This window comes from Lutra lutra, chromosome 10 (assembly GCF_902655055.1).
Source record: "Lutra lutra chromosome 10, mLutLut1.2, whole genome shotgun sequence".
Lineage (NCBI taxonomy): Eukaryota > Metazoa > Chordata > Mammalia > Carnivora > Mustelidae > Lutra > Lutra lutra.
Window position 1 is genome coordinate 7,557,722 of NC_062287.1, and position 23,224 is coordinate 7,580,945.

Sequence of the window (23,224 nt, forward strand, 5' to 3'; positions counted from 1 at the left end):
TCAGTGACATTTCTGACAGTGGGGTTGCTAGTCTTCAGTATTCTATTAAAGCAAATCATTTTTCCTGGACTAAGGTAATTTTTATTTTTTAGTTTCTTTGAAATGCTTGTTAAACTTACATAGAGTGAAACCTCAGTGGATTTTGAGAAGGCAAATAAGCAGCAGCCATGAAAAATCAGTAACATTTAGTGAGTTGAGAAGACCTCACAAGTATTGATGTGTTGGGGTGTCTGAATCCAGATATCTTGGAATGGCTGGATGTGTCCGGGATCAACTGGGTACTCTGGTCAGAATGATTCAAATTTAGATAAGAAAATCATACAATCAATCAAACGGAGTTAATCGTTCTCTTGATATGAGAATATAGACTATATCTGATTCTAGGAGCAAAACGAAATCATAATGTCTAATAAAATGAAGACTATGTGTCTAAAGCAATGACTTGTTTGGTAAATGATAAGATTAGGAGAATACAGAAGAAAAAAAAAGCGCTCTTTTTCTAGAAAGACTCACCATGGTCTACGACTAAAAGTTCAAAGTTCCAATTCAATATTAAATACATTTTATAAAATTTTCAATGTTAAGCAAAGACTGGGTTCATTAACTAAAACAATTCTACAAAAGGGCAATATTGCTCTGATGGGATTGTTAACTCTACAGATTTTTTTTTTATTTAATAGACAGCATGGACTTCATACATATCCATTTTCAGTGCTTTGAAAACCAAACAACTTTAAAAGTTAGCAGCAGTTTCTGCAAGTACAAAAATACACATTTATTACATTACATATGGTAGTAAAATTTGTCAAGATATATTATACAAACTCAAAGCATTTTAGATAAAGCATCAGTCTAATATATTATTAGATTGACAGAGTATAATAAAATGACGTGTCGTTTTTCTTCCAATCATACAATATAATACATTACAGCAATATTAACAAACTATTCACATTAAGTATTACAGGAGCATCTAGAGAAACACAGAGAATAGGAATGGTTATGGAAAACCTCAGCATCTATTTTCTTCTATGCCTCAAATTGGGTGGATAATTTTCTACCCACCCTGATGAAAGAAAAAAGGAGAGAACTATTATTTTGTTAAGTGGAGAAACAACTTCTTCCAGAACGACACTCCAAGCCGTAAGAACTTTATTCACATCTTGCAGTTCTGACAGTAGTATGCCCGAAGGGTAAGGGGAGGAACTTCCTGTTGCCTTTATATATTAAATCACAAAAGATGCATATGGACACTCAGGAATCTAAGCATAGAGTGGCTGTTTATAAGGTAAAATTGACTTCACATCTGTGACTGAGATGGCCAGTGTCATGGAAGAGCTCTTTGAATACAGAGTTCTGAGAGTTAATTACAATGCATAGGGCCAACATGGCCACGTTCCGTAGAGGTAGGTAGCACCTGTAGCTAATACTGAAAGGACTTCTACTTTACAGAAAACATTATTATTATTTTTTCTATAACTCAGAAATTCAACCTTTAGGACAATAGGGAAAGAACATTTGACACGAAAGTTTCCTGGTGGCTAAGAAAAATAATTTGGTATAAGTTAGTGGGAGAAAGGATGGTGAACTAAAGAGGCCAAATGGGTTCTAAGCAACTTCTTCTAAGTAAGTACTTAAAATGAAGGAAGATGCACATCCTTTCCTGATTCTATCCCTTCTCACTGGCTGGTGAGGCCTAATCATCCATGGAGATAACTCAGGGGATGTAGTGGTATAACCTTTAAGGCAAGGGAGGGGAGAAAAATTCATGGATAGCAGACAAACTAATGGGATATAAACCATGAATCATCTGGGACAAAAATACGTAAAACTTCCAGAGGTGAGAAAATCCAAAACCAACAATGGTCTGAGAAGGCCTGACTGCTGATTGGTGGGCGTTCCATTCTGTGACTCTTTTATAACCTGCCAACTTTAAAATTACTCTTTCAACTGCCAATGACAATTAGAAAAGGGACGATTTATCAGTAATTTTTTCCTGGCTGGGTAATCTAAGAGACAGGGCTGTAGAAAAACATCTTTTTTCAACAAAGATGAGCCATACTTTGGTCACATGTTGGCAACAACTTCGTGTAATAGAGATAGAGAGAGGACTGGTGTTGCAATCTTTTACTCTATACCAGGATAGTCAATGCTGTCAGGAGGTCACCTTCTAATAGCAAAAGTTGCATTTCTGGAGAATGCTCTTAGCACAGGCACCTCTGAAAAGGATACTGAAATGAGCAACCTTTCCTTCTCTCTCCTCACAGATCTAATTCCTGGAGCCTTTGCATAGTAGTGGAACACCAATGGAAAAATCAATCAATGAACACAACCAACAAATAAACTATGATACTCATGGCTCTTGAATTATTCTCGTCTATGCCACTGTAGCTGCATCGATGGGCTGATTCCTGGAATCTTCCTGTGAGGGCATGTGACTACAGAACGTCACAGAAATACCTACTGACTTGGATTCAGGGGAATGTTTTACATGATTTCCTTCATTACTGAACATGCTTTCTCTTTTTAAAAAATACTTTGATTAGTGGCATTTTTCTTGCGTAGTTATTAAAAACATTCCATGGAATGTGGCTGTTTCTCTGCACCCATCCCGCCTCTCCACAGTCCTTATTCTTCACTTAGGATATCCTGGCCTTTTCAGTGTAATAATCTCATGTAAAGCATGTCTCCTCTACAGAAGATGTTTTCTCTGGCTCTCTGCTAGTCATCTCCAAAAACACGGGAGAGGACAAATCCCATGCTTTAATAAGGAAAAGCCTCCCAAACAGATGATGAAATTTTTTAGTCTAAACTTTCTGCCAAATGGTCTCAGTAAAGAAAATTACTTTGTTGTCCTAAGTATTAGCAGTGATTATCCTTATGCTACCCCATCCCATGTATTTATACAAAGGGGTCATAATAATCTTGTCTTTATATCATTATTAGCCCAGTTTCTGTTCTTGTAGACATCAGATTCTTAGACTTGTCTCTATTCTTGTACACATCACATTCTTACTGTGGTTAAATGTCTTTGGCTAATTGTTGGTCCCCAGTATCACAAACCACTGTAGGCCCTGAGTCTGGGCTAGACAGATCATCCACAGACAAAGAGCCAGGTAAGGATCTCTTACAATGTAAAGTACCAGGGGAGCACTGCTCACTATTCTCTCCGTCCTGGTGGGACTTCACACAAAGCTTGAGTCCGTCTTCCACTAGGCTGAATGGAGAGCTACAGTGTCTCCCTGAGTCCTGGCTGGAGTAAGAACTGTACCACTGGGCTGTTTGCACAGTTCCAAGTTCTTCAGGTGCCCTTTGGGGCATGTCTTTCTGTCTCTCTTGTAGTGGGTTGGCTTCTGAAATACCAGGAGTGTGTGGAGGTGGCTCTGTGGGTCCTTTTAGAGAACTTACTTTCTTTTCTTCTGGTCTGGATGCTCTTGCCTTCTTTTTGAGGGACCAGTTTTTCAAACTGGCCACACCATTTCTCAACCACGTGCTTGGGTGAAGAGTTACAGACTGTATCTGTGAATGCCATTCTACAGTATCCTTTTTCGTATAAGCCAGGTGGCTGCTGGCCTGCCCTGATGAGGGACCAGGAGTTGCAGAAATGAGGCTGGAATTGCTAAAATCAGAAGAAAGCTCTTCCTGTTTTCTTTGAGCTTGAAAAGTGCAATCTATTGGAGAGGAAGTTTCAGTGGGGGTAAACACAGAGTGTTCAGAAATCTGAGAAAAAGCGCTGTCTTGGGAGCTCACTGATGAGCCAGATGGGGAAGTGCCTGGAGAGGACAGGCTGGAATAGCTAGTCCTTGGGCAGATGTTTAATCTCGGGGGTAAACCCTTCTCTGTGTTTTGGTTTGTGCCACTACTCTTGCCCACTTCAATCCCCATGACCAAACTCTGATTAATGAGCTTTTGCCCCTCCATTTGCAATGACTTGTGCCGCTGGAGATAATCTTCCTCTCCATGCAAGAGACCAGCTTCATAGCTAGTTTTATGTTGTTTCTTTGAATACATTCCCCTGAGATAGGTCAGTTTGCAGTGCTGGTCATCCATGTTGGGCTCTGAGCAGCGCCGGTGCCTCCTTGAAGTCTTGAGGGCGTCTGCTGTGTGTGGTGGGGAGTATCCCGAAGTATCTGCACCAAAGGGCTGGTTCCCCGTATGATCCTGTGAGGACATGTGACTACAAGATGCCACAGAAATGGCCACTGGCTTCGATTTAGAAAAAAGTTTCATGTGATTTCCTTCATTCCCAGATAAGCTTTTCTTCTTAACATTTTTATTAGTGGCATTTTTCTTGCTATCAGTGCCTGCGACTAAACCATGTTTAAAATATGTCTTACCCTCTTCCTGGAGGGGTTGATTCTGCTTCAGATAATCCTCATCTTTTTGTGAGAGAATTGCATCACAGCTGGACTTGCGTAGCTTTTTCTGATAAAATTCCCTGAGATAGGAAAGCTTAGAATCTAGATAATCGATGCTGGGCTCTGAGCAGCGCCGGTGTCGCCTCAGGCTTTTTGGAACATCTGCTGCAGCTGTGGACAGGTAGCTGGGTGTGCTCATGCCAGATGCAGCCCTGGCATGGTCACGCAGTGGGACCTTTGCATACACTACTGCCACATTCACTGGCTTGGATTCAAGAGGCCGTTCCATTTGAATATCTTCATCTTTAGAACGGTCCAAGTCAAAGTCGCTTAGGGTTAAAAGGCCTTCCACCTCAGGCTGGTCAAGGTCATAGTCACTGAGGGTTAATACAGAGTCCATGCTTCTGCTACCCTGACCAAGTTTCTTTACCAAGTCACTACAGGGAGCATCAACATCCTCATTTAGCTCATTTTCCAAGCTGTCATAGGAGGAGTCATTCAGTTGGAAGCAAGAGATATCTGTCAAAAAATCAAACCATAATTAACATTTTTACTTACCAAAAATACATGCTGCCTTTAAAAAAAAAACCCAATCTCTAATACTTAGTTTAATTTTCTTTTCATAAAGATTGTTCAGATTCCTAGTCTTAGAAAGGATCTTTCAGTCTCCCCAGAATAAAAAAAAAAAAAATATGTTGAGTATACTGAATTTATCTCAGTTCTTGAAGAAAAAGGCTTTCTTAATTAAGGTCTCTTCAAAGCAATGAGGACATGTTGATAATACCAAGAAATGGTCCAAAATATAAAGGAATGAATGCCAGGTATATGCAGGTTCATGACTGCGGGTGAGCACACATGGTTTCATCTCAGAGGAACCATTTATGAACCCAAGCTCTCCAGTGTTTGCTACTTTAATCTTTACAACAATCATAAAAGTGAGACATTATGTCATGCCTATTTATTGATGAAGATAATGATGTTCAGTGGCATAGAATGGTTATATGAAACTAACGAATCATTGAAAACTACACCAAAAACTAACTATATTGGTTAATTGAATTTAAATAAAAAAAAAAAGAATTGGTCAAAGATAACTAGTAATTGGTGGTCCAGGAATTTGTATTCTGGAATGCTGATTGGTTTCAAAGTCCCCCCTGGCCCCACAGTGTTAGTGGTTTCTACACTGTTCCACAGCATGAAGTATCTTGAGGGCTGTTCAGAGGAAGGAGACGGGGGAGAAGATCAGGCCCGCCTCCACCTCTTTAGGACATCTTACTCTAATTTCAGCCACAGCAGTTCTACTACACATGTTAGGGATCTCTGTAAAGATTTTTTTAAAAGACGTTTAAAAACATAACATATGATGCTTCTGGAAGTTCTGGACCTCATCTTACATATTTCTTAACCCCACCACACTGTTAGCATAATCTGACCTATTAGCTGGTCATGCAAGGGGGAGCAGAAACCCTAGGCCCATGACTAAGGTCAGAGGTTTCCTTCACTGAGCAGGCCCCAGGACACTGTCCCAGCATTTTCACTGACACATGCCTGTTTCTCACAAAAACCAATCCAATTATTATTCACAATACCTGAGGCGTTCTCTCTAGTATCACATCTCACTGAAACCTGTCCCAAGAGGGAAGTGATTTCTTGTCCAAATATCCTACAGCAATTTTCAATCAGAAATTGTATAAGCAGAGAAACCTGCATGGAAAAGGACAAAAAGAAAGTGCTACTTTTCATGTAGTCTCTAAAGCACATTTCATATATAAATCCTGATCTTACTAAAAGTGAAAAACAATCTTGAGAAAAATTCATGTATGCTTTAAAAATACACAAAATAGTTTGTCCTAAAAAACTATGATACTTGCAAGAGTAGTTTGGGTGTAGAAATTAATTTTATTTGGTGGGCTAAAGTTCCTTGTGGACTTAGCTCAATGTTAACATTTTTGTACTAATGCTACATCTTTAAAATTAGAGTAACTTGGTGCCCCTGGGTGGTGCAGTTGGTTAATAAGCATCTGACTCTTGATTTTGGCACTGGTCATGATCTCAGGGCTGTGAGGCTGAGCCCCACACTATGCTCTTCACTCAGCATGAAGTCTGCTTAAGATTCTCTCTCTCCCTCTGTCCCTCTCCCTGTTCTCTTTTAAATACATAAAGTTTAAAAAAAATAAAATAAAATTAGGCTAACTTAAAGTATTCTCTCTAGGGCATCTGGGGTAAAGAAATAAACTTGCTTATTAAAATTCATGAGGTATCATTAGATAAAGACTTATGAAATATATTTCATATGTAAAAGGCAGTTGTCCTAAGTGTGGGAAGTGGGCATCCTCTGTGGGTTCCCCTGTGAAGTAGGGAATACAGCTAGAGAGAAAACTTGCATTTTGCCTCACTAGTCTTTACCTATGCAATTCTTTCCCTCCTGGAGGAGGTGGGGTTGGAGATAAGATTTTGCTAGGGAGCTCCGTGCCTCCACTGAGATGTATTGGGATGTATCCTTGGTTTCCTTGCCCCAGCAGCTGAGAAGAAGGAACAGGCAGAGTGTTGGGAGCTGTGGGAACTAATATCCCTAAGCCCCATATTAGCTAGCAGGCTCTAGAAGGGTGTGATTTCAAGTAACCGCTGCCTGAACTAGGTATCAACACCACCTCCATTTTTTAGATGAGGAAACTGGATCAACAGAACTAATTTTATCCAAGATTGTACATCTGGCAAGTGGTGGAGCTGAAGAATGATCCTTGGCTTGTCTAAGTCCAAAGTCCTTCTTTTTTATTAAATCATATCATTTTCTTTCGTGTAACTCTAAGGTTTAAGTCAGCCATAGTGTTTTGCCTCCTTGAAGGGAGAATAGAAGTAACCCAACTGCTATCACCGTTTTGCTCAAGAAAGTACCTTTCTATAATCTACCAGGATAGGATAAACTCAATACACTCAAATTTCTAAGGAGGTGTATTTAAGTTATTCAAGAAAATGTCTTTCAGAATTAATACCCTGAATTTAAGGTTCAAAATGGGGACTCAGTCCCCCACGGCATAAAAATGAAAAACTTCATTACCTTTTTTGTAAATTCATTTTCTAGCTCTGGGCTGGAGGAAGTAGGGGGCCAAAGAATGCTTGGAGCAATGCACACGGCCAAATTAAATGCAGTCATCTGATTGGATGAGGAATGCTGCTCAATGTTGTATAATATCCCAAAAAGATACCTTAGGAGAACAACGTTGGCTCTCGGAAGTTGGTCTAATAGCCTAAAGACAGAAAAATGCACTCTTTAAGAAAGACATTTCATAAAAAACTTGTGTAGATAAGCAACCCTTGGTTTTCATGGGAAATCATGCAAAGAAAGAACACAGCTCAGATTTGCAAGAATTTCAGTTACTATGGTACCTGCAACTTAGGGACTGCCTTACAGAAAGAATGAAAATTTACTTATTTATTTTGTACACTGTCTTCACAACCCAATGAAGATGAAAAATAATGCAGAAAAATGGCTTGTAAAAAACTGTTGCCTGCCTTAAATTAATGCAATGTGTTTTAACTTAGGCAAATCCTGTAACATTTCAGAATATTCTCAACCAAGCCTCCCCTAAAAAGCTTTTTGATGAAATTAAACAATAATTAAATTTTAGTGGTTCTTTATTTCTCAGTAGCAATACAAGAATTCTATCTCTTGGTGAGAACCCAAACCTCAACTTTTAAGACTTTTAGGTCCATTCTGAGAGCTTATGTTCTGCTCTATCAGCTTCCAAGGTCAATTTTGTCCCAAACTTCTTTTTCTTGCTGGTATCACTCTCATATATAAGTCAAGCTTACGACAGTACATTTCCTACTGTTCCTATTTTGTAACTGATAGGGGATTTTAAAATTATTATTCATTGAAAATTATATGAGCTACTATCCAGAAAAAAGACATATACGTTGATGTTCATGGTTGTTTCTTTTCAACAAAAGTCTGCAACCTGGGAGGGAAAATAAGGTAACGTGACTCTTGCTGCATAAACAGCACAGAGGACTTCTTCAGTGTGATGGACTGACACTGAGTAATTTCATAAGGACAAATTATAAGAGATATTGAAATAAACTAAGAGATTACTGAGTGTGTTCAATGGAAAGTAAGGTGCTGTCTAGCATATTCTTCTGGGCTATCTGATTCCCTAGGGGCCCTATATCTTTGAGCTATTCTACAACTCTGTAAATTGCAGACCTCTGATAGCACTACATTTAACACTTATCCATAGACTTGAAAATTCTGTCTGGTGCAGAGACATATGATTTACTGCTCCCCTTCATGCTCCAGTAGAAAAAGCCAGTTTTGTGTCTATGTGTAAAATCATTTCAGCATTTCTGAAGCAACTATGGACGTTGTGGTAGTTTGAAATCTCCTTCGAACTGGTGGTAACATCCAACTGGTTCTCTCATTAATTAAAGATTTAAATAAAAATTTTTGTATTGTTCATTTTATATTTGAATGAGTCTTAATTTTACTTTTTTTTTTTTTTTAAATCATCCTTTAACAGTTTGTAGGATACACAGTTTTAGACAATGAGCAACAACGCAGAGAAGCTGGCTTCTACCTAATCATAATGGAAGCACAGAGAGTATGTGTGACTTGGCTTTGATTTCTGGTGTCTTCAACGGTTGTAATATGTTCTACTGACAAAAGGTGTCTACTGATAGTGTATAGAGAATAATTCATATTTGAAAGCTGCTCAAGAAAAAAAACTGTACTAAACAAGCCTATGCAGATAAAGGATACTAGGATTCTTGGGTTTTTACAGAACTGGGAGTACTGCCTTTTGTTAATGGACGTTTTTTTCCAATTCTCGTATAATGCAGGAAACAATGAATTTGGGTGGTGAGTTCTGCCAGCAATCTCCATTTGCACGAGAACAGACAATGCATTCTTCATGATAGGACAGGCTTTTTCCTTGACACTTTTCAAGAGTTAAACTGTCTCTGTGCAGTACCCTCCTCCATATCTCTTTCGTAGCACTGATCTGCTCCACCTATAATCCTTGGTTTATTTATCTACTCTACTAAGACAGTTCCTGGAGGGGAGGGAATTTTCTGTTTGAATTCAGTTGCTGAATGAGATAGACAAAGAGCTGTATGGTTAGTTAAGTATTTACCAAAATTAAGATCATAAATTGTAGATTGAGTCTAGTTATTAGTTTAATGAGTTTCAGCTCCTATCAGATTCAGATATACAGGAGGTGTACAATGCTCAAGTATTCTACGTTAATAAGATTAGGGAAAAACAATAATAATGATAGTAGCTAGCATAAATCTATTTTTAAACTGGTCTTCATGGATATGGCTTTGAGAGTCATCATTACTTGAGTCGACAAGCTTATAAAAGTTTTTTTTTAAGTATTTTTGAGACATGACTAAATTAGAATAATTACCTTTGAATTGTATTTATTTTCTCTTCATCATTTCCTTGATCCATGACACAGACCCAATGATCATAGAGATCTGATGAAAAAATACTTCCTGGAATATTTCGTAGAAAATCCTTTTACAGAAGGAAAATAAATATTTTAAGTCATTATTCTCATGCTATACATGTACTGGGGAAATAAAAAAGCAAACATTTCATTGAAAAGTTAAGTCCTTCTTTTTTTGGAATACATGGAGCTCTGTGCCAACTCTCCGCTGTTGTGCACACATAGAAAAACAGGTTTTGATTTTTTTCTAACAAAAAACAGAGGGATATTGGAGTCTGGGGTATAGTGGGAAAGATAAGCTCAACCTCTTTGGGCTGGAATTTCGTTTGTGTATGTTTTAACCAACTAGTACAACATGACAGGGTCTGGCAAACTAACCCAAGTCCTTTTTTTCTGCTCTCAAATCACCTGTTCAAAAAAACACACTAAGACATTTGTGAGGTTTCTAATGTGATAGTCAGTCATCTGGTCATTCTACACATAATTGCTCTAATATGCCAGGGACGGTTGAGGGGCTGGGGACAGAGAAGTGAGTAAAACAAAGTCCCTGTCATTTTGGAACTTTATATTCCAGTGGCATTGGTGAAAATTCCATCCAGAGGTACTCAGAGTTTCTCCTGGCATTCCCCCCATATAATGGGGATTGGGGAGGAAGCATTCAAGGCTATGTATGTCTGGGCTCTGGGGGTCTGGGACAGCACCCATATGCCTGACACACACTCAGCAGTGTGCCCGGTATATTATCCTCTGAGACCCTAGTCTGCTGACATTGCTGGTGGGGCTGGGTGTGAGGAAACCAGACCATATCACAAATAGGATATGATGAAGGGTATTTGATTTTTGTTTATAAAAAGCATAAAAACAAATTAAATTTGGTCCTGGTCCTATATTCATTTGTGATCTAGGCCAACTCTCTCTGTTGCTTTTGGCTTGGTGGTAACAAGGCCAGGCTTACAAAGGCTGATCTCTACCTCAGTGACAATTAGGCAGGAAAAAACTCAATTTCAGGTCTAAACACTGTACCCATGGTCTTGCAAGTTCTTGCTTACAACTTGGAGACAGGTGAAAGTCTGCAGTTGCGCGGTTTTAACTCTTGCTGGAGAACCCAGTAAACAACTTTACTTATGTGCCTTACAGACGGCAACACACAACCTGTTAGTCTCATGTCCTGTCTCTATCACTACTCGGGAAGCTGCGGCATCTGACTGTTATGCTCTGCTCATTAGCTGTGCATCTTCTCCAGTATGAGCTCCCCCAGGGCAGGGACAGAACCTACCTTCTTCTCTGTACACCTCAATGCCACACACAGTCCCAGACAAAGTAGACAGAGGTCATTACTGAACTGGTGCTATTTTTTCCATGGCTACACACTGATGAGGAACAAGGTAAGGCCAACTAACTGTAACTCAGATTTTTAAAATAACTTAAAACACCTCTTTGTAGTCATGTCACATGTTCCCATAAAATTTTTTTAGAGCAGTTAACAAGTAGGAAGAGATTGCTTCAAAGCCTCTTTCTGTTCTATTATTTCTTCTGTAGAAATGTACCTGGATACTTGTAATTGAGATGTGTCATCACAAAAGTCATCTACTTTTGGGTAAAGCTATTAAATTTTCATAATTCCGAACTAATTTTAGTTGCTGCACCTACTTTAAAAGTCAGATTTAGAAGAGGCAAAATTTGTTATTTCAAAGTGGGGCAATGACAATAGTTCTCTTTTTAAATCTCAGTGGAAAACATACTTATGATCTGTCTTGAAGAAAAACATCATTAAATCTTAAACCTACACTTGAAAGATAATAACTCGTAACATCTCAATGAACTCTCCACAGCTGGAATAACAAGTTACGAAATACAACCACCATCACAGTTGAGAAAGGATGTGAGCTCTGGTTCTGAATTACAATCACCAGCTCACAGCACTCAACTGAAAGCCTCCTCCCCTCCAAGAGCAGAGCCCAGGTCATCAGCAGAACTCCCAAACTAATTTGAGATGAGATTCCTGTAGGATCAAAAATGAACTTTTCCTTAAAGGTCTAATAGATCAAAGTTACAGTGTCTCAAGCAATTTTCTTCCCATAACAATTTGAAGAGTTAGGCTTGTATTTAAGCAAAACCAGCATAAGTAAAAAAAATTAAAGGAAAACTTAAGTACCACTTCCAGATAGTCTTAAACACAAGAAACAAAACAAACCAAAAGCTCAAAAACTTTTGGCAAAAAGTATCTTCTTTCCTGCAACCACTGGGAAGAAATAAGAGTAACACACAGTTACATGATTACAAAACTTCAATTATTTGAAACCCATTTAACCAGACTTTTCAATCATTTGTCTTTTGATATTTTTGGACCAGTGATATTTCTGCAATTTGAAATCTAATTTGACTCCTTTAGAACCGTATTTCTTGATAATAGTCTCAAAAATTTAGTATAAAATTTTAAATGTGGTGCTATGAAGAATAGCATAGTAAGGAAAATTTTCTAAAACGTAGGCTTTTAACTTTTTAAATTAAGAGATGGGAAAAAGCCTAATTACATAAAGAAAAAAAGGGAAAATTCATTATGCATATATATACTAGACATACATTTGGCTAAGCACACTGTACATATCTTTCTTGTATTTCAGAACAGAAAAGTAGTCACAAATCCTTTGCAAAACAGATAAAAGCAGCCTAGCTCCAGCTCTCTGATTGTTTTTGACTGATACATTATTGCAAAAGTCTACAGCAGGGGTTAAGAGCAGAAGTGGCTCATTTGCCAGGAAACATCCGATTATCCATGAAGTCATGAAGGAAGATTCTGTAAGTGGCTGAGCAGGAGGAGGGACACACAAGGGTCATCTCCACCATGTTTTCCTCCACCCCTTGCCCTGGTGCTTTCCAGCTGGGCGGGGAGATGGGAGCCCGAGACCGGTCTGCAGAAGCTATAGCTGGGGTGGTACTGACTCTAGGTTTTTAAAACATGTGAGGCATCTGCAAGAATGTGGGGAGGAAAACATTTTAGAAGAGTTCTAACTCAACTATGGGTGTGAGTTAAGTAACCAAGGGGCAAAGGGTAAGTAAAAACCATAAAAAGTGCCAAATGTGGTAAGGGTTTTATAAAAGACCCAGATGCTGGAGTCATTCCTACTCTGCTTTTACTTTAGAAAGGCACTAGGGGACAGGGGAAGGCATGATGATTGTATAAGTGAATGGAATTTTCAGTGATCTCTGTGAGCAATTTTTTGTTTTAGTTGTTAGGCAAATGTCTATTATGGTAAACTCTGTTTCAAAGGTTAATACAAGTTTATTTTTGAAAATTTGCCTTTATTAGGAAGGTAATGAGACTGTGAATAAGTCATCATAATCAGGATGTTTATTTTGGTAAACATGTGCGTGCTTTGACTATAATTTATTATTATTATTTTTTTTTGGTATGAGGTGGCAGAATGAAGATGAGAGTGATGTGGGATGAAAAAATTCAAAGAGCATTTCTGACATGCCATACTGTTGGCAAGGGCTTTTAAAAGCCTATGTTGATTTTGTGAAGTGATTTTTGATTTTTGTTTTTTTAACACTTTTTAGATTCTAAATCCATTATGATTCTTTGCAGCTGGTAAAAATGTTGTAATGAGAGAAACCAGTTGTCTCGTCCCAGAGCAACACTGTGGGGTAGATGAAGGGAGAAACCTTTCCTACCTTCAAGACAGATGCTATCACAAAAACAGATTCACAGTCTAGGTGTACTTCAACTCCAGAATTCAGTTTTTCTTTTAGCTCTCTGCAGGATTTCACATTGGCCGATTGTCTGAAGATCCCTTTTGTGAGGGGTCCTTTTTGATTAAGAAAGAAAAGCATATCCTATAAGGAAGCAAAGGAAAAAACCAAAATGGCACTTCACAGATACAAGCAGGGGAAGACACACTTGCCCTCTCTGGCCACCAGAGGCTAGGGTGTCCCAGGGGAAAAGCACTGGAGGAGGGGCTGTTACTTGGACTGAAGTCAGTTTGTGTTTTGGTATCTCTAAATCTCTTTCCCCTACTTATTCTTGCTAAATTCAACATCTAAAACATTTTACTTTAATGAGACTATCTTTTGTGTTTAAAATCATATTTTTTGTTTCAAGGTCCCTATAAACTTGCCTCCCTCCTTCCCTTACTCCTCTTTTCCTATTATTCTCTAATGTGGACTCTTTCCTCCAAATATGGAAGTACTCTTGCCAGACTCATTCTCCACTTGCTTGTCTTTCTTTTTATGTGACTCCATAACACATTCTACTTCCTGCATTTACTTCGTTCTTTATAAATCAGGCTAAAAAAAAAAAAAATCACCTCTTCCAGGAATTTTTCTCCGCTGCATTGTGATCAGTCTTTCATTTAGTTTTCTTCCTAGCAAAGAAATGTCCTCTGCTTGTGGTGTAGGAAGGAGAATGGGTGTTGGGGACAAGCAACCCATGTGATCTGAAACCTAGTTATGGCATATATTTACTCTGTGACCTCTGGTAAACTTGAGACTTTTAAAATTTGTGAAGTAGGGATGATGGTAGTGATAAGTGCTCAATGTGCTGTGGAGGGTGAGCACGACGATGGTGAGGCCAGTGGGCAGCCCATGTCAGAGCACGATGTAGGTCAAGTCCCGCACGTCCTGTACATCCAGCACAGTCTTGTGGGATGCGGGGCACTCAATGAATGCCGCTGAACAGTGATCCTTCCATGTATCAAGGACACAGTACAGACTCAGTGGTTTCATCTGACCCACTCTATTTATAAAGGGAACTGAATGCCAGAGGATGTACATGTGTAGACACCTGAAATATATCTAAGACATGTCAGATTTTTAAAAAGTATAAGAATGAGTGGTTTCTGCTGCTAGAATGATTAAAGGAGGCTTACAGAACAACACAGAGTTCTGGAAAGGCCATGAGAGAAATGTGGGGGATAACGGGACTCCAGAGTGGACTCTGCCTACAGAGCCAAACTCTGATGTATCCAAGCAGGTTTACATGGCTCCTTCCTGAAACCAGCAGCCTCCATGATCTCTCCCCTGTATGTCTCCCTTAGGACTCTGCAATAGCTTAATCAGATTTTTTTTTTTTTCCTTTGAAGTAACAATAAAATTCTCAGCCAAAGCCAAAGCTGTGTCTATAGTTTTTCCATTTAAGAAGTGATTTCCCTCCCAGGATTCTCTGGTCCCATTAGTGTCACAGGCCCTAACGAGACTCACCAGGACAGGTTTGGGCAGATTGTCATTTTCACAAATACTTGGCAGAGAGACCCCAAAGAGCTGCCCCGGCACAGGCGATGTTGGCGACACCGGTAAGTTATCCAGGTGAGTGCTGGACCCACGCCAGAAGGCCCAGTTTATGATAGACCTTCTCCTTTTAAATGTCTTCTGACCTGAGTCTAAGGAAGAAGTGAGATTATTAGGAAAACTATTTTAACTCAGTCTTATTTTGACAGTTTCCAACTTACAGGATGTTGTTCATTTCTATGGTTCAATGAGAAAAATGCTTATAGATATCCTTTGTTACTGACAATTTAATCTAAGAAATTGTATGGTAATATTTTATAAATTAAGGAAAAATCAGATATTTGGGTTATTCTCTATCCCATTTTTGGAACATCACTGGTCTGTTACTTGAGTTTTGTCACTGACTTTTCAAAGGCAAAGAAAAGCCTCTCTTTACTGTAACAACTTAAGGCAAAAGGTGTTTCATACTAACACACATATCTTATTTTAAAATGAGATGAGGCATACAAAGAAGTTGAAGATTAAATCAGACCACAATTAAATGGTGAGAAAAAGAAGGAAAGAGGGAGGAAAAAGAGGAGGGAGAAAGAGAAGGGGAAAAAGAAGAGGAAAAGGAAGAGGAACGAAAAGCACCAAGAGTTATCTTTTATTAGGATGTTCTCTAGAAATAAATAATGCTTTATTATGTTATGTCCCTCTCTATTGCTGAAAACAAAGACAGGAAGCTAATGTTCTACATTTCCACCCCTCATCCTTCTTTCCACGGCAAAGACTTTTTTAAAGGTATCTTTTTGGTTCTGGACTTTAAAAAGCATGTTTAGGGCGCCTGGGTGGCTCAATGGGTTGGGCCGCTGCCTTCGGCTCGGGTTGTGATCTCAGGGTCCTGGGATCGAGTCCCGCGTCGGGCTCTCTGCTCAGCGGGGAGCCTGCTTCCCTCTCTCTCTCTCTCTCTCTGCCTGCCTCTCTGCCTACTTGTGATCTCTCTCTGTCAAATAAATAAATAAAATCTAAAAAAAAAAATAAATAAAAAGCATGTTTAAGGTAGCATGGATGTGTGCAAACATGAGTGAAACTTGTTCTTGCCATGATGAAACTTATAATCTAACGGGGGAAATAGGTCTGGTGACAGTGGGGAGAGAAGCAAGGGAAGGGCAAAGTACCCAAGACATTCAGAAGAATGGTAAAGCACATCTACCTATTAAGAGGGAGGGAACGATCCTGGAGGAACATGCATTTGCTCTGGATTCTGAATGAATAAAATTTCAACAGAGCACCTGACATGGTGTCTTGCACCTTGTAAATACTCAGTAAATCATTCTCAAGCAGTAATTGAATTGAGGAGAGATTTAGATGGAAAGGGACAGCATGAACAAAATAGGCAGAAGAAAGGTCGACAGTGAATCATGATTTTGTGAGGTCATAGTGCTAAACAGTTTTGATGTCATCTGTATCTAATTTTAACTTGAAAGTTGATGGATTTGCACAGGATTTGATACATAAAAAGACAGCTCTCTAAAGTTCTTTTGAGCCCATTCACTGCCATCCTCCAACCCCCAGCACATACACACAGATAAGAAATTAAACTCTAAATGAAATTTAAGAATACAATAGCCTACTTAAAGGCACCAAAAAGTGGCTGGAAGAAGGTGGTTACTGGAGGTAAAAGTCTGATACTTGCAATAGGGAATGGCACAGCACAGGGGAAGTTTCCCCTTCTTACACCTTTTAGTCTGAGAACAGGCTCCAGGGTGGTAGGGTCACTACAGCCTTGGCAAGTTTGCACTCTCGCTGGCTTGAAAATTCTGCAGAATGGAGATGGAGGTAACCACAGCAGCCGGAAAGTGTGTGTGTGTACATGTGTGTGCATGCATGCACATGCGCATGTGTGTGTGTAATCCCAGAAAGGAGGAAAAAACGCATATGGGAGCCCCAGATACTGTGTATAAATTTTGCCCGAATCTCTGGCTGGGCCACCAAGCACATGTGTGAGGCAGATTCAAAACGCCCCATGATTAAGACTAACGGAACTGAGATCGGAGGTGGTATGACATTCAGGTGGTGCCCACACAGGATCAGATGCTATTTTCTCCACTGACAATGTGTGGGACTTAGTCATCCAACTCTGCCGTGTGGCACTGATGGCTCACCAAGCTACCACAGGTGACGTTCAGCTGGTCAACAACGGGACACTGAAGGAGATGATCTTTTCAGGGTGGAAATGGTCATCAGTGTCAAACGCTAATTTCAAATAAGAATTTTATAGAGGTGTTTTACACTGTTTGGGTCCAATGTCCCTTAGCATTTTATTTCCTCAGCATAAACATCTTAAACCAAACACCACAAACACCAAGTTGTGGGGAGACAATCAAATAAATAACATCGTGTCTTCCACCTCCGGCTTCCTTTGAATACAGTGAGTGCCTCGCCAGTGTACGTACATCCAGGTATAAAGCTCTGGGATCAGGAGCTCAGTTAGACTCCTGGTTCAGACACTTATGTGGGCAAGTTACTTCACCTGTTCTGCCAGCTTTAAAGTAAGAGTATGACCTATACCTCAAAGCCTTATTAAGAGGATTAAGAAGGATAATGTACGTTAAAGTATTGCTTTGCAAGGTTGTGGGTCCCAGCAGTCTTCGCTAAAGCTGCAAAGACACCCATCTCCTCCCCACAAAGAGGACCCGCTCCTCAAATCCATTCTCCATTTAGTGAAACATCCTTTGGAAAGTGTGCAGACAGAAAGGAATACCAGACTGCTTAATGAGAGCACTTCCCGCACTGACATTCCCAATCTTTGCCATTTTAAAAAACAGAGAAGGAAACGAAACCCATTCTTAAACCCAGGAGGGAGGTTCCTGTGTTTACCAATGTCAATCTGCAAATGTTCGTTGAATATGTGTGCTGAGCAGTTGTACTCAGTCTAGTTTCCATGCATTTAACCTGGTTTCACTGTTTCTAAAACTATCAGATTTATTTGACTTTTTAGCTTTCACACACTTCTTAGGAAAAACGCCTCACCATAAAGTTATATACCCAGCTATCCTATGAGTGTTGACAGAGGAGCAAGTAGAAATCGAGGCCTGCACTTCATCATAAACACTTTCAGCTGCAGCCATGCCTTTTTTAATGCACAACACTCACGTTTAGAGTTCATGTTCACTCTGGGACTGAGAGAAAAAAAATTTCATTAAAGTTATTTTCTTGCAGAGCTTTCAATGTATAGCTCTTACTTTCTAAATGTCAAAGGCTGATGAAAGAACATGCTATTACTATAAAAAAATAAGGGAGATGTAATTGTAGAGGAAATTAAATTTATATAAATCTAGCTTTACTAAACAATCCTGGCAAGATTCCAGTTAGTGTTTCTTCATGCTTAAATTAGGGATTTGAATGTTAAAAAGTTACAATTCTTAAAAGTTTGTGTTTATAAATTATTTTAGAAAAATAGTTAAAAAACCTTAATTAGAAATTCTAGCATGATGGAACTTGGCATCAGGGAAATACAAATCAAAACCACAATGAGATACCACCTCACATCAGTCAGAATGGCTAAAATCAACAAGACAGGAAACAACTAACATTGGTGAAGATGCGGAGAAAGGGGAACCCTCCTACACTGTTGGTGGGAATGCAAGCTGGTGCAGCCACTCTGGAAAACAGTATGGAGGTTCCTCAAAAAGTTAAAAAAATAGAGCTATCCTACAATTCAAATGTAGTGATCCAAAGGGGCACCTGCACCTCAAACTATGGAAAGAGCCCAGATGTCCATTGACAGATGAATGGATAAAGAAGATGTGGTATAGGGGCGCCTGGGTGGCTCAGTGGGTTAAGCCTCTGCCTTCGGCTCAGGTCTTGATCCCGGGGTCCTGGGATCGAGCCCCCAATGGGGCTCTCTGCTCAGCAGGGAGCCTGTTTCCCTTCCTCTCTCTCTGCCTACTTGTGATCTCTCTCTCTCTCTCTATCAAATAAATAAATAAATAAAAATCTTTCTTTAAAAAAAAAAAAAGAAGATGTGGTATATATATACCATGGACTATACTCAGCCATAAGCCATATACTTACCACTTATATATTTTTTAAAATATTTATTTATTTGACAGAAAGAGAGATCACAAGTAGGCAGAGAGAGAGAGGGGAAAGCAGGCTCCCCGCTGAGCAGAGAGCCAATGTGGGGCTCAATCCGAGAACCTGAGATCATGACCTGAGCTGAAGGCAGAGGCTTAACCCACTGAGCCACCCAGGCGCCCCTTTTACCACTTATATTAATGTGGATGGAACTGGAAGGTATTATGTAGAGTGAAATAAGTCAATTAGAGAAACAATTATCATATGGTTTCACTCATATGTGGGATATAAGAAACAACACAGAGGACCACAGGGGAAGGGAAGGAAAACTGAATGGGAAGAAATCAGAGAGGGAGACAAACCATGAGAGACTCTTAACCACAGGAAACAAACTGAGGGTCACTGGAGGAGAGATGGGTGGGGGATGGGATAACTGGGTGATGGGCATAAAGGAGGGCACGTGATGTGATGAGCACTAGGTGTTATATGCAACTGAACTCTACATCTGAGACTAATAATGTACTATATGTTGGCTAATTGAATTTAAATTAAAAAAAAAAAGTCCTAGCAGGATAGAAATGTAGGAAGATCCTGAACTCTTCTTCCATGGACACACCTAGTCTACAGCTATATATGGAACCACTTCTAAAAAACCCTAAAAACTGGTGAAGCAACACCTTCACACTGGGCAAGCGAGAGGGAAACAACACCAAAGTGGGTAGGAAGGACTGAGACACAATCTCACCATAAAATCCCCCCTGACATGTGATCCACAATTAGGAAGAAATTAAAAACCTGGAGTTTCTCCCTGAGGAGCGATGAGTTTGTAGCCCACATTAAACACCCCAACTTGTAAGACTGGCTGGCACCTGAGAGATGAGTCCCTAAACATACGGTTTTGATGACCACCGGGGTCATCAGCCATGAGACCCAGAGGGTTGTGCCAAACTGAGGAATGGTTCTTGAAAGGCCCATATGCAGACTTTCTGACCCCACAGCCCAGTATAGAAGCAGCTCTTTGAAAAGGACCCAGACTTTATGTGAAAGAGACTCATTTCCTAATTTTAAAGCATTGGTCTGAGGGGTAGAGACCCACTGGGATACTCTCTGGGAGTGGAAGCTTCCTGGTCTCTGTCTGCCTTGCTAAAGCTAACAGGTATGTATATTATATACATATATTTTATAATTTTACACACACGCACACACATACACACACACACACACACACATACACAGCCAGCAGGTGCCATCTTTATGCTCCAGCTGGTGGGTACCATCTTCTACACTCTCCCTATGCCTAACTAAAGCTGGCAGGTACCATATTTTTTCTTTTTAAATTTTTCTTTTTATTTCCCTTTACCTTTCTCTTTTTTCTTTCTTATTTTTCCTTTTCCTTTTCTTCCATCTTTTTGGGCAAGTGCCATCTGTGCACTCCCCCTCTGCCTTGCTCCAACCAGCGGGTACTATCTGCTCTCCTTCTGCTTGCTCAAGGGCTGGTATCTCCCAGAGATACCCACTTCTGGTGAACAGTCTTTGTGGCTGTCATGCTGGGGATGCCCAGTGATTGCGTGGTCCTAGAGGCCAAGGGGGACCTGCAATTCTGGGTGCCGTGAAATTATAATAGGCAGAGACAGTTCTTGGCAAACTATCACACCCTGGGCACTGCAGGCAGCAAAGTGAAACACACCCCCATGATTTCTGTGAAAGAGACCTACTTGCCAGTCCTAGAAATTCAGCTTTAGGGGCTGGCTTCAGATTTGGCATACATCTAGAGGCTATGAAGTTATTCTCAAGGAACATAGGATAGGAGACACTATCTCGGCACTTCCCCTCTGCTTCCCTGCAGGTCACCACTATCTCCCTGAAAGAAGCTCATACATGCATCTGGAGCCCTGACTTTTGCTACTGCTGCCCAGGGGACACCTTCAGATGGCCCAGCTCTAGGGACCAGCAGGGTGTATGCCTGTGGTCCCACAGCACTGTATATATTTGCATTCTTTAAAAGCTGCTGCCTGGGGATCTGGTTTCCAATAAGCTTAAATCTGGGTGCTAAATGAGATCCTTCTTTTGGGAACACTGACTGGTCTTGGCACACCCTCGATTACTGGGAGACATTAACAATAACAATGAAATAAGCTTCTTGGACAATCACAAAGGTTTGAGAGACAATCAACAACCAGGGCAGGGGTGAATGTTAAGGTTCATCTCCTACACAAGGTCAGCCCTTCAAAACTGGGACAGGTAACTATTTCATTTAATGTATAGAAACTTGTACAGAGAATTAAGCAAAATAAAGAAACAGAGAATATATTAAAAACAAAAGAAAAGATAAAACCTAAAAAAACCCTTAATGAAGTGGAGATAAGTAATGATAAAAAGTTTGGGGTGCCTGGGTAGCTCAGTGGGTTAAGCCTCTGCCTTCAGCTTAGGTCATGATCTTGGGGTCCTGGGATCGAGCCCCACATCAGGCACTCTGCTTGGCAGGGAGCCTGCTTCCTCCTCTCTCTCTCTGCCTGCCTCTCTGCCTACTTGTAATCTCTGTCTGTCAAATAAATAAATAAAATCTTATATAAAAAAAGTGATGTTAAAGAGTTCAAAGTAATGGTCATTAAGATGCTCACTGAACTCAGGAAAACAATGGATAAATACAGAACTTCAAAAAAGAGACAGAAAATACAGGAAAGTTCTAAGCAGAAATCACAGAGCTGGAGAGTATAGAAAGTCAACCAAAAAAACCACACACACACACACACACACACACACACACACACACACACACAAAAACCACCACACACAGTAGAAGAGTTCAAAAGCAGAAGAGAAGAAGTAGAAGAAAGGATCAGTGAACCTGAAAACCAGGTGGAGGAACTTACCTGATCTGAGCAGCAAAAAGAAACAGGAACAAAAAAAGAGAAAAGACAGTTAAAGGGGGTTATGGGACAATATCAAGATGACCAAAATTTGCATTTTAGGATTCCCAAAAGGAGAAGAAAGAGAGAAAAAGGCAGAAAACTTTTGTGAAGAAATAAAGGCTAAAAACTTCCCTAAGCTGTGGAAAGAAAGAGATATCCAGATCCAGGAATCCCAGAGAGTTCCAAATAAGATGAATCCAAACAATCCCATACAAAGACATATTATAATTAAAATGCAAAATGCTGTAAGTTAAAGACAAGGCAGGGACGGGGGAATCTTAAAAGCATCAAGAGAAAAACCACTTGCTACATAAAGGGAACTCCCTTAAAACTATTCGATTTTTCAGCAGAGATTCTGTAGCCTAGAAGTAGCATGATATATTTGAAATGCTGAAAGAAAAAAAATTTCTAAGGAAGAAGAAGAATACATAGCACAGTTATCATTCAGAATTAAAGAAGAGATAAAGAGTTTTCCAGAAAAGCAAGAGCTAAAGGAGTTGATCACTACTAAGCCAGCCTTACAAGAAATGTTAAAGGGACTTCTTCAAGCTGAAAAGAAAGGGCACTAATTAGTGATAACTAATTAGTAACATAGAAAAATATAACTCTCAGTGGTAATGGCAAACAAATAATAAGATAGTGGATTAATCACTTATAAAGCTAATATGAAGGTTAAAAGACAAAAGTAGTAAGAATGACCAACTGCAATAATTAGTTAAGGGTTACACATGATAAAAAGATGTAAAATGTCACAACAAAAACATAAAACACAGCAGGGGTAGAGTAAAAATGTAGAGCTTCAGAAAGTATCCAAACATATATCAACTTAAACTAGAATGTTATAAATTTGTTCTACGTAAGCCTCATGATAACCACCCAACAAAAATCCAGAGTAGGTACACAAAAGATAAATGAGAAAAGAATCGAAGCATGCCACTAAAGAAAATCATCAAACCACAAAGGAAGAGAGCCTGAAAAGAAGAAAGGAACAGAGGAACTAAAAAATAGCCAGAAAAAAATAACAAAATGGCAAGAAGCACATAGATCAATTATTACTTTAAATGCAAGTGGACTAAAAATTCCAATTAGAGTAGAAAACACAGAGTGGCTGAATGGATTAAAAAAATTCACGAGTCGGGGCGCCTGGGTGGCTCAGTGGTTAAAGCCTCTGCCTTCGGCTCAGGTCATGATCTCAGGGTCCTGGGATCGAGTCCCGCAT

At 39.7% G+C, this 23,224-nt stretch overlaps 1 protein-coding gene across 7 annotated transcripts in view; it reads right to left on the minus strand.

The window, feature by feature from the left end:
* Positions 1-637: 637 nt before the first annotated feature.
* The window catches only part of ARHGAP20 (Rho GTPase activating protein 20), a 121,952-nt gene continuing 99,365 nt past the window's right edge, over positions 638-23,224 (minus strand). For all 7 annotated transcript variants that reach the window (XM_047690434.1, XM_047690431.1, XM_047690432.1 and 4 more), the window contains 6 exons: positions 15,005-15,183; positions 13,481-13,642; positions 9,764-9,873; positions 7,417-7,606; positions 5,948-6,062; positions 638-4,877 (listed from right to left, as the gene is read on the minus strand). In XM_047690434.1, the coding sequence (XP_047546390.1) occupies positions 3,022-4,877; positions 5,948-6,062; positions 7,417-7,606; positions 9,764-9,873; positions 13,481-13,642; positions 15,005-15,183 (2,612 nt within the window). In that variant the 3' untranslated portion in view covers positions 638-3,021. The remainder of the gene's footprint in view (positions 4,878-5,947; positions 6,063-7,416; positions 7,607-9,763; positions 9,874-13,480; positions 13,643-15,004; positions 15,184-23,224) is intronic.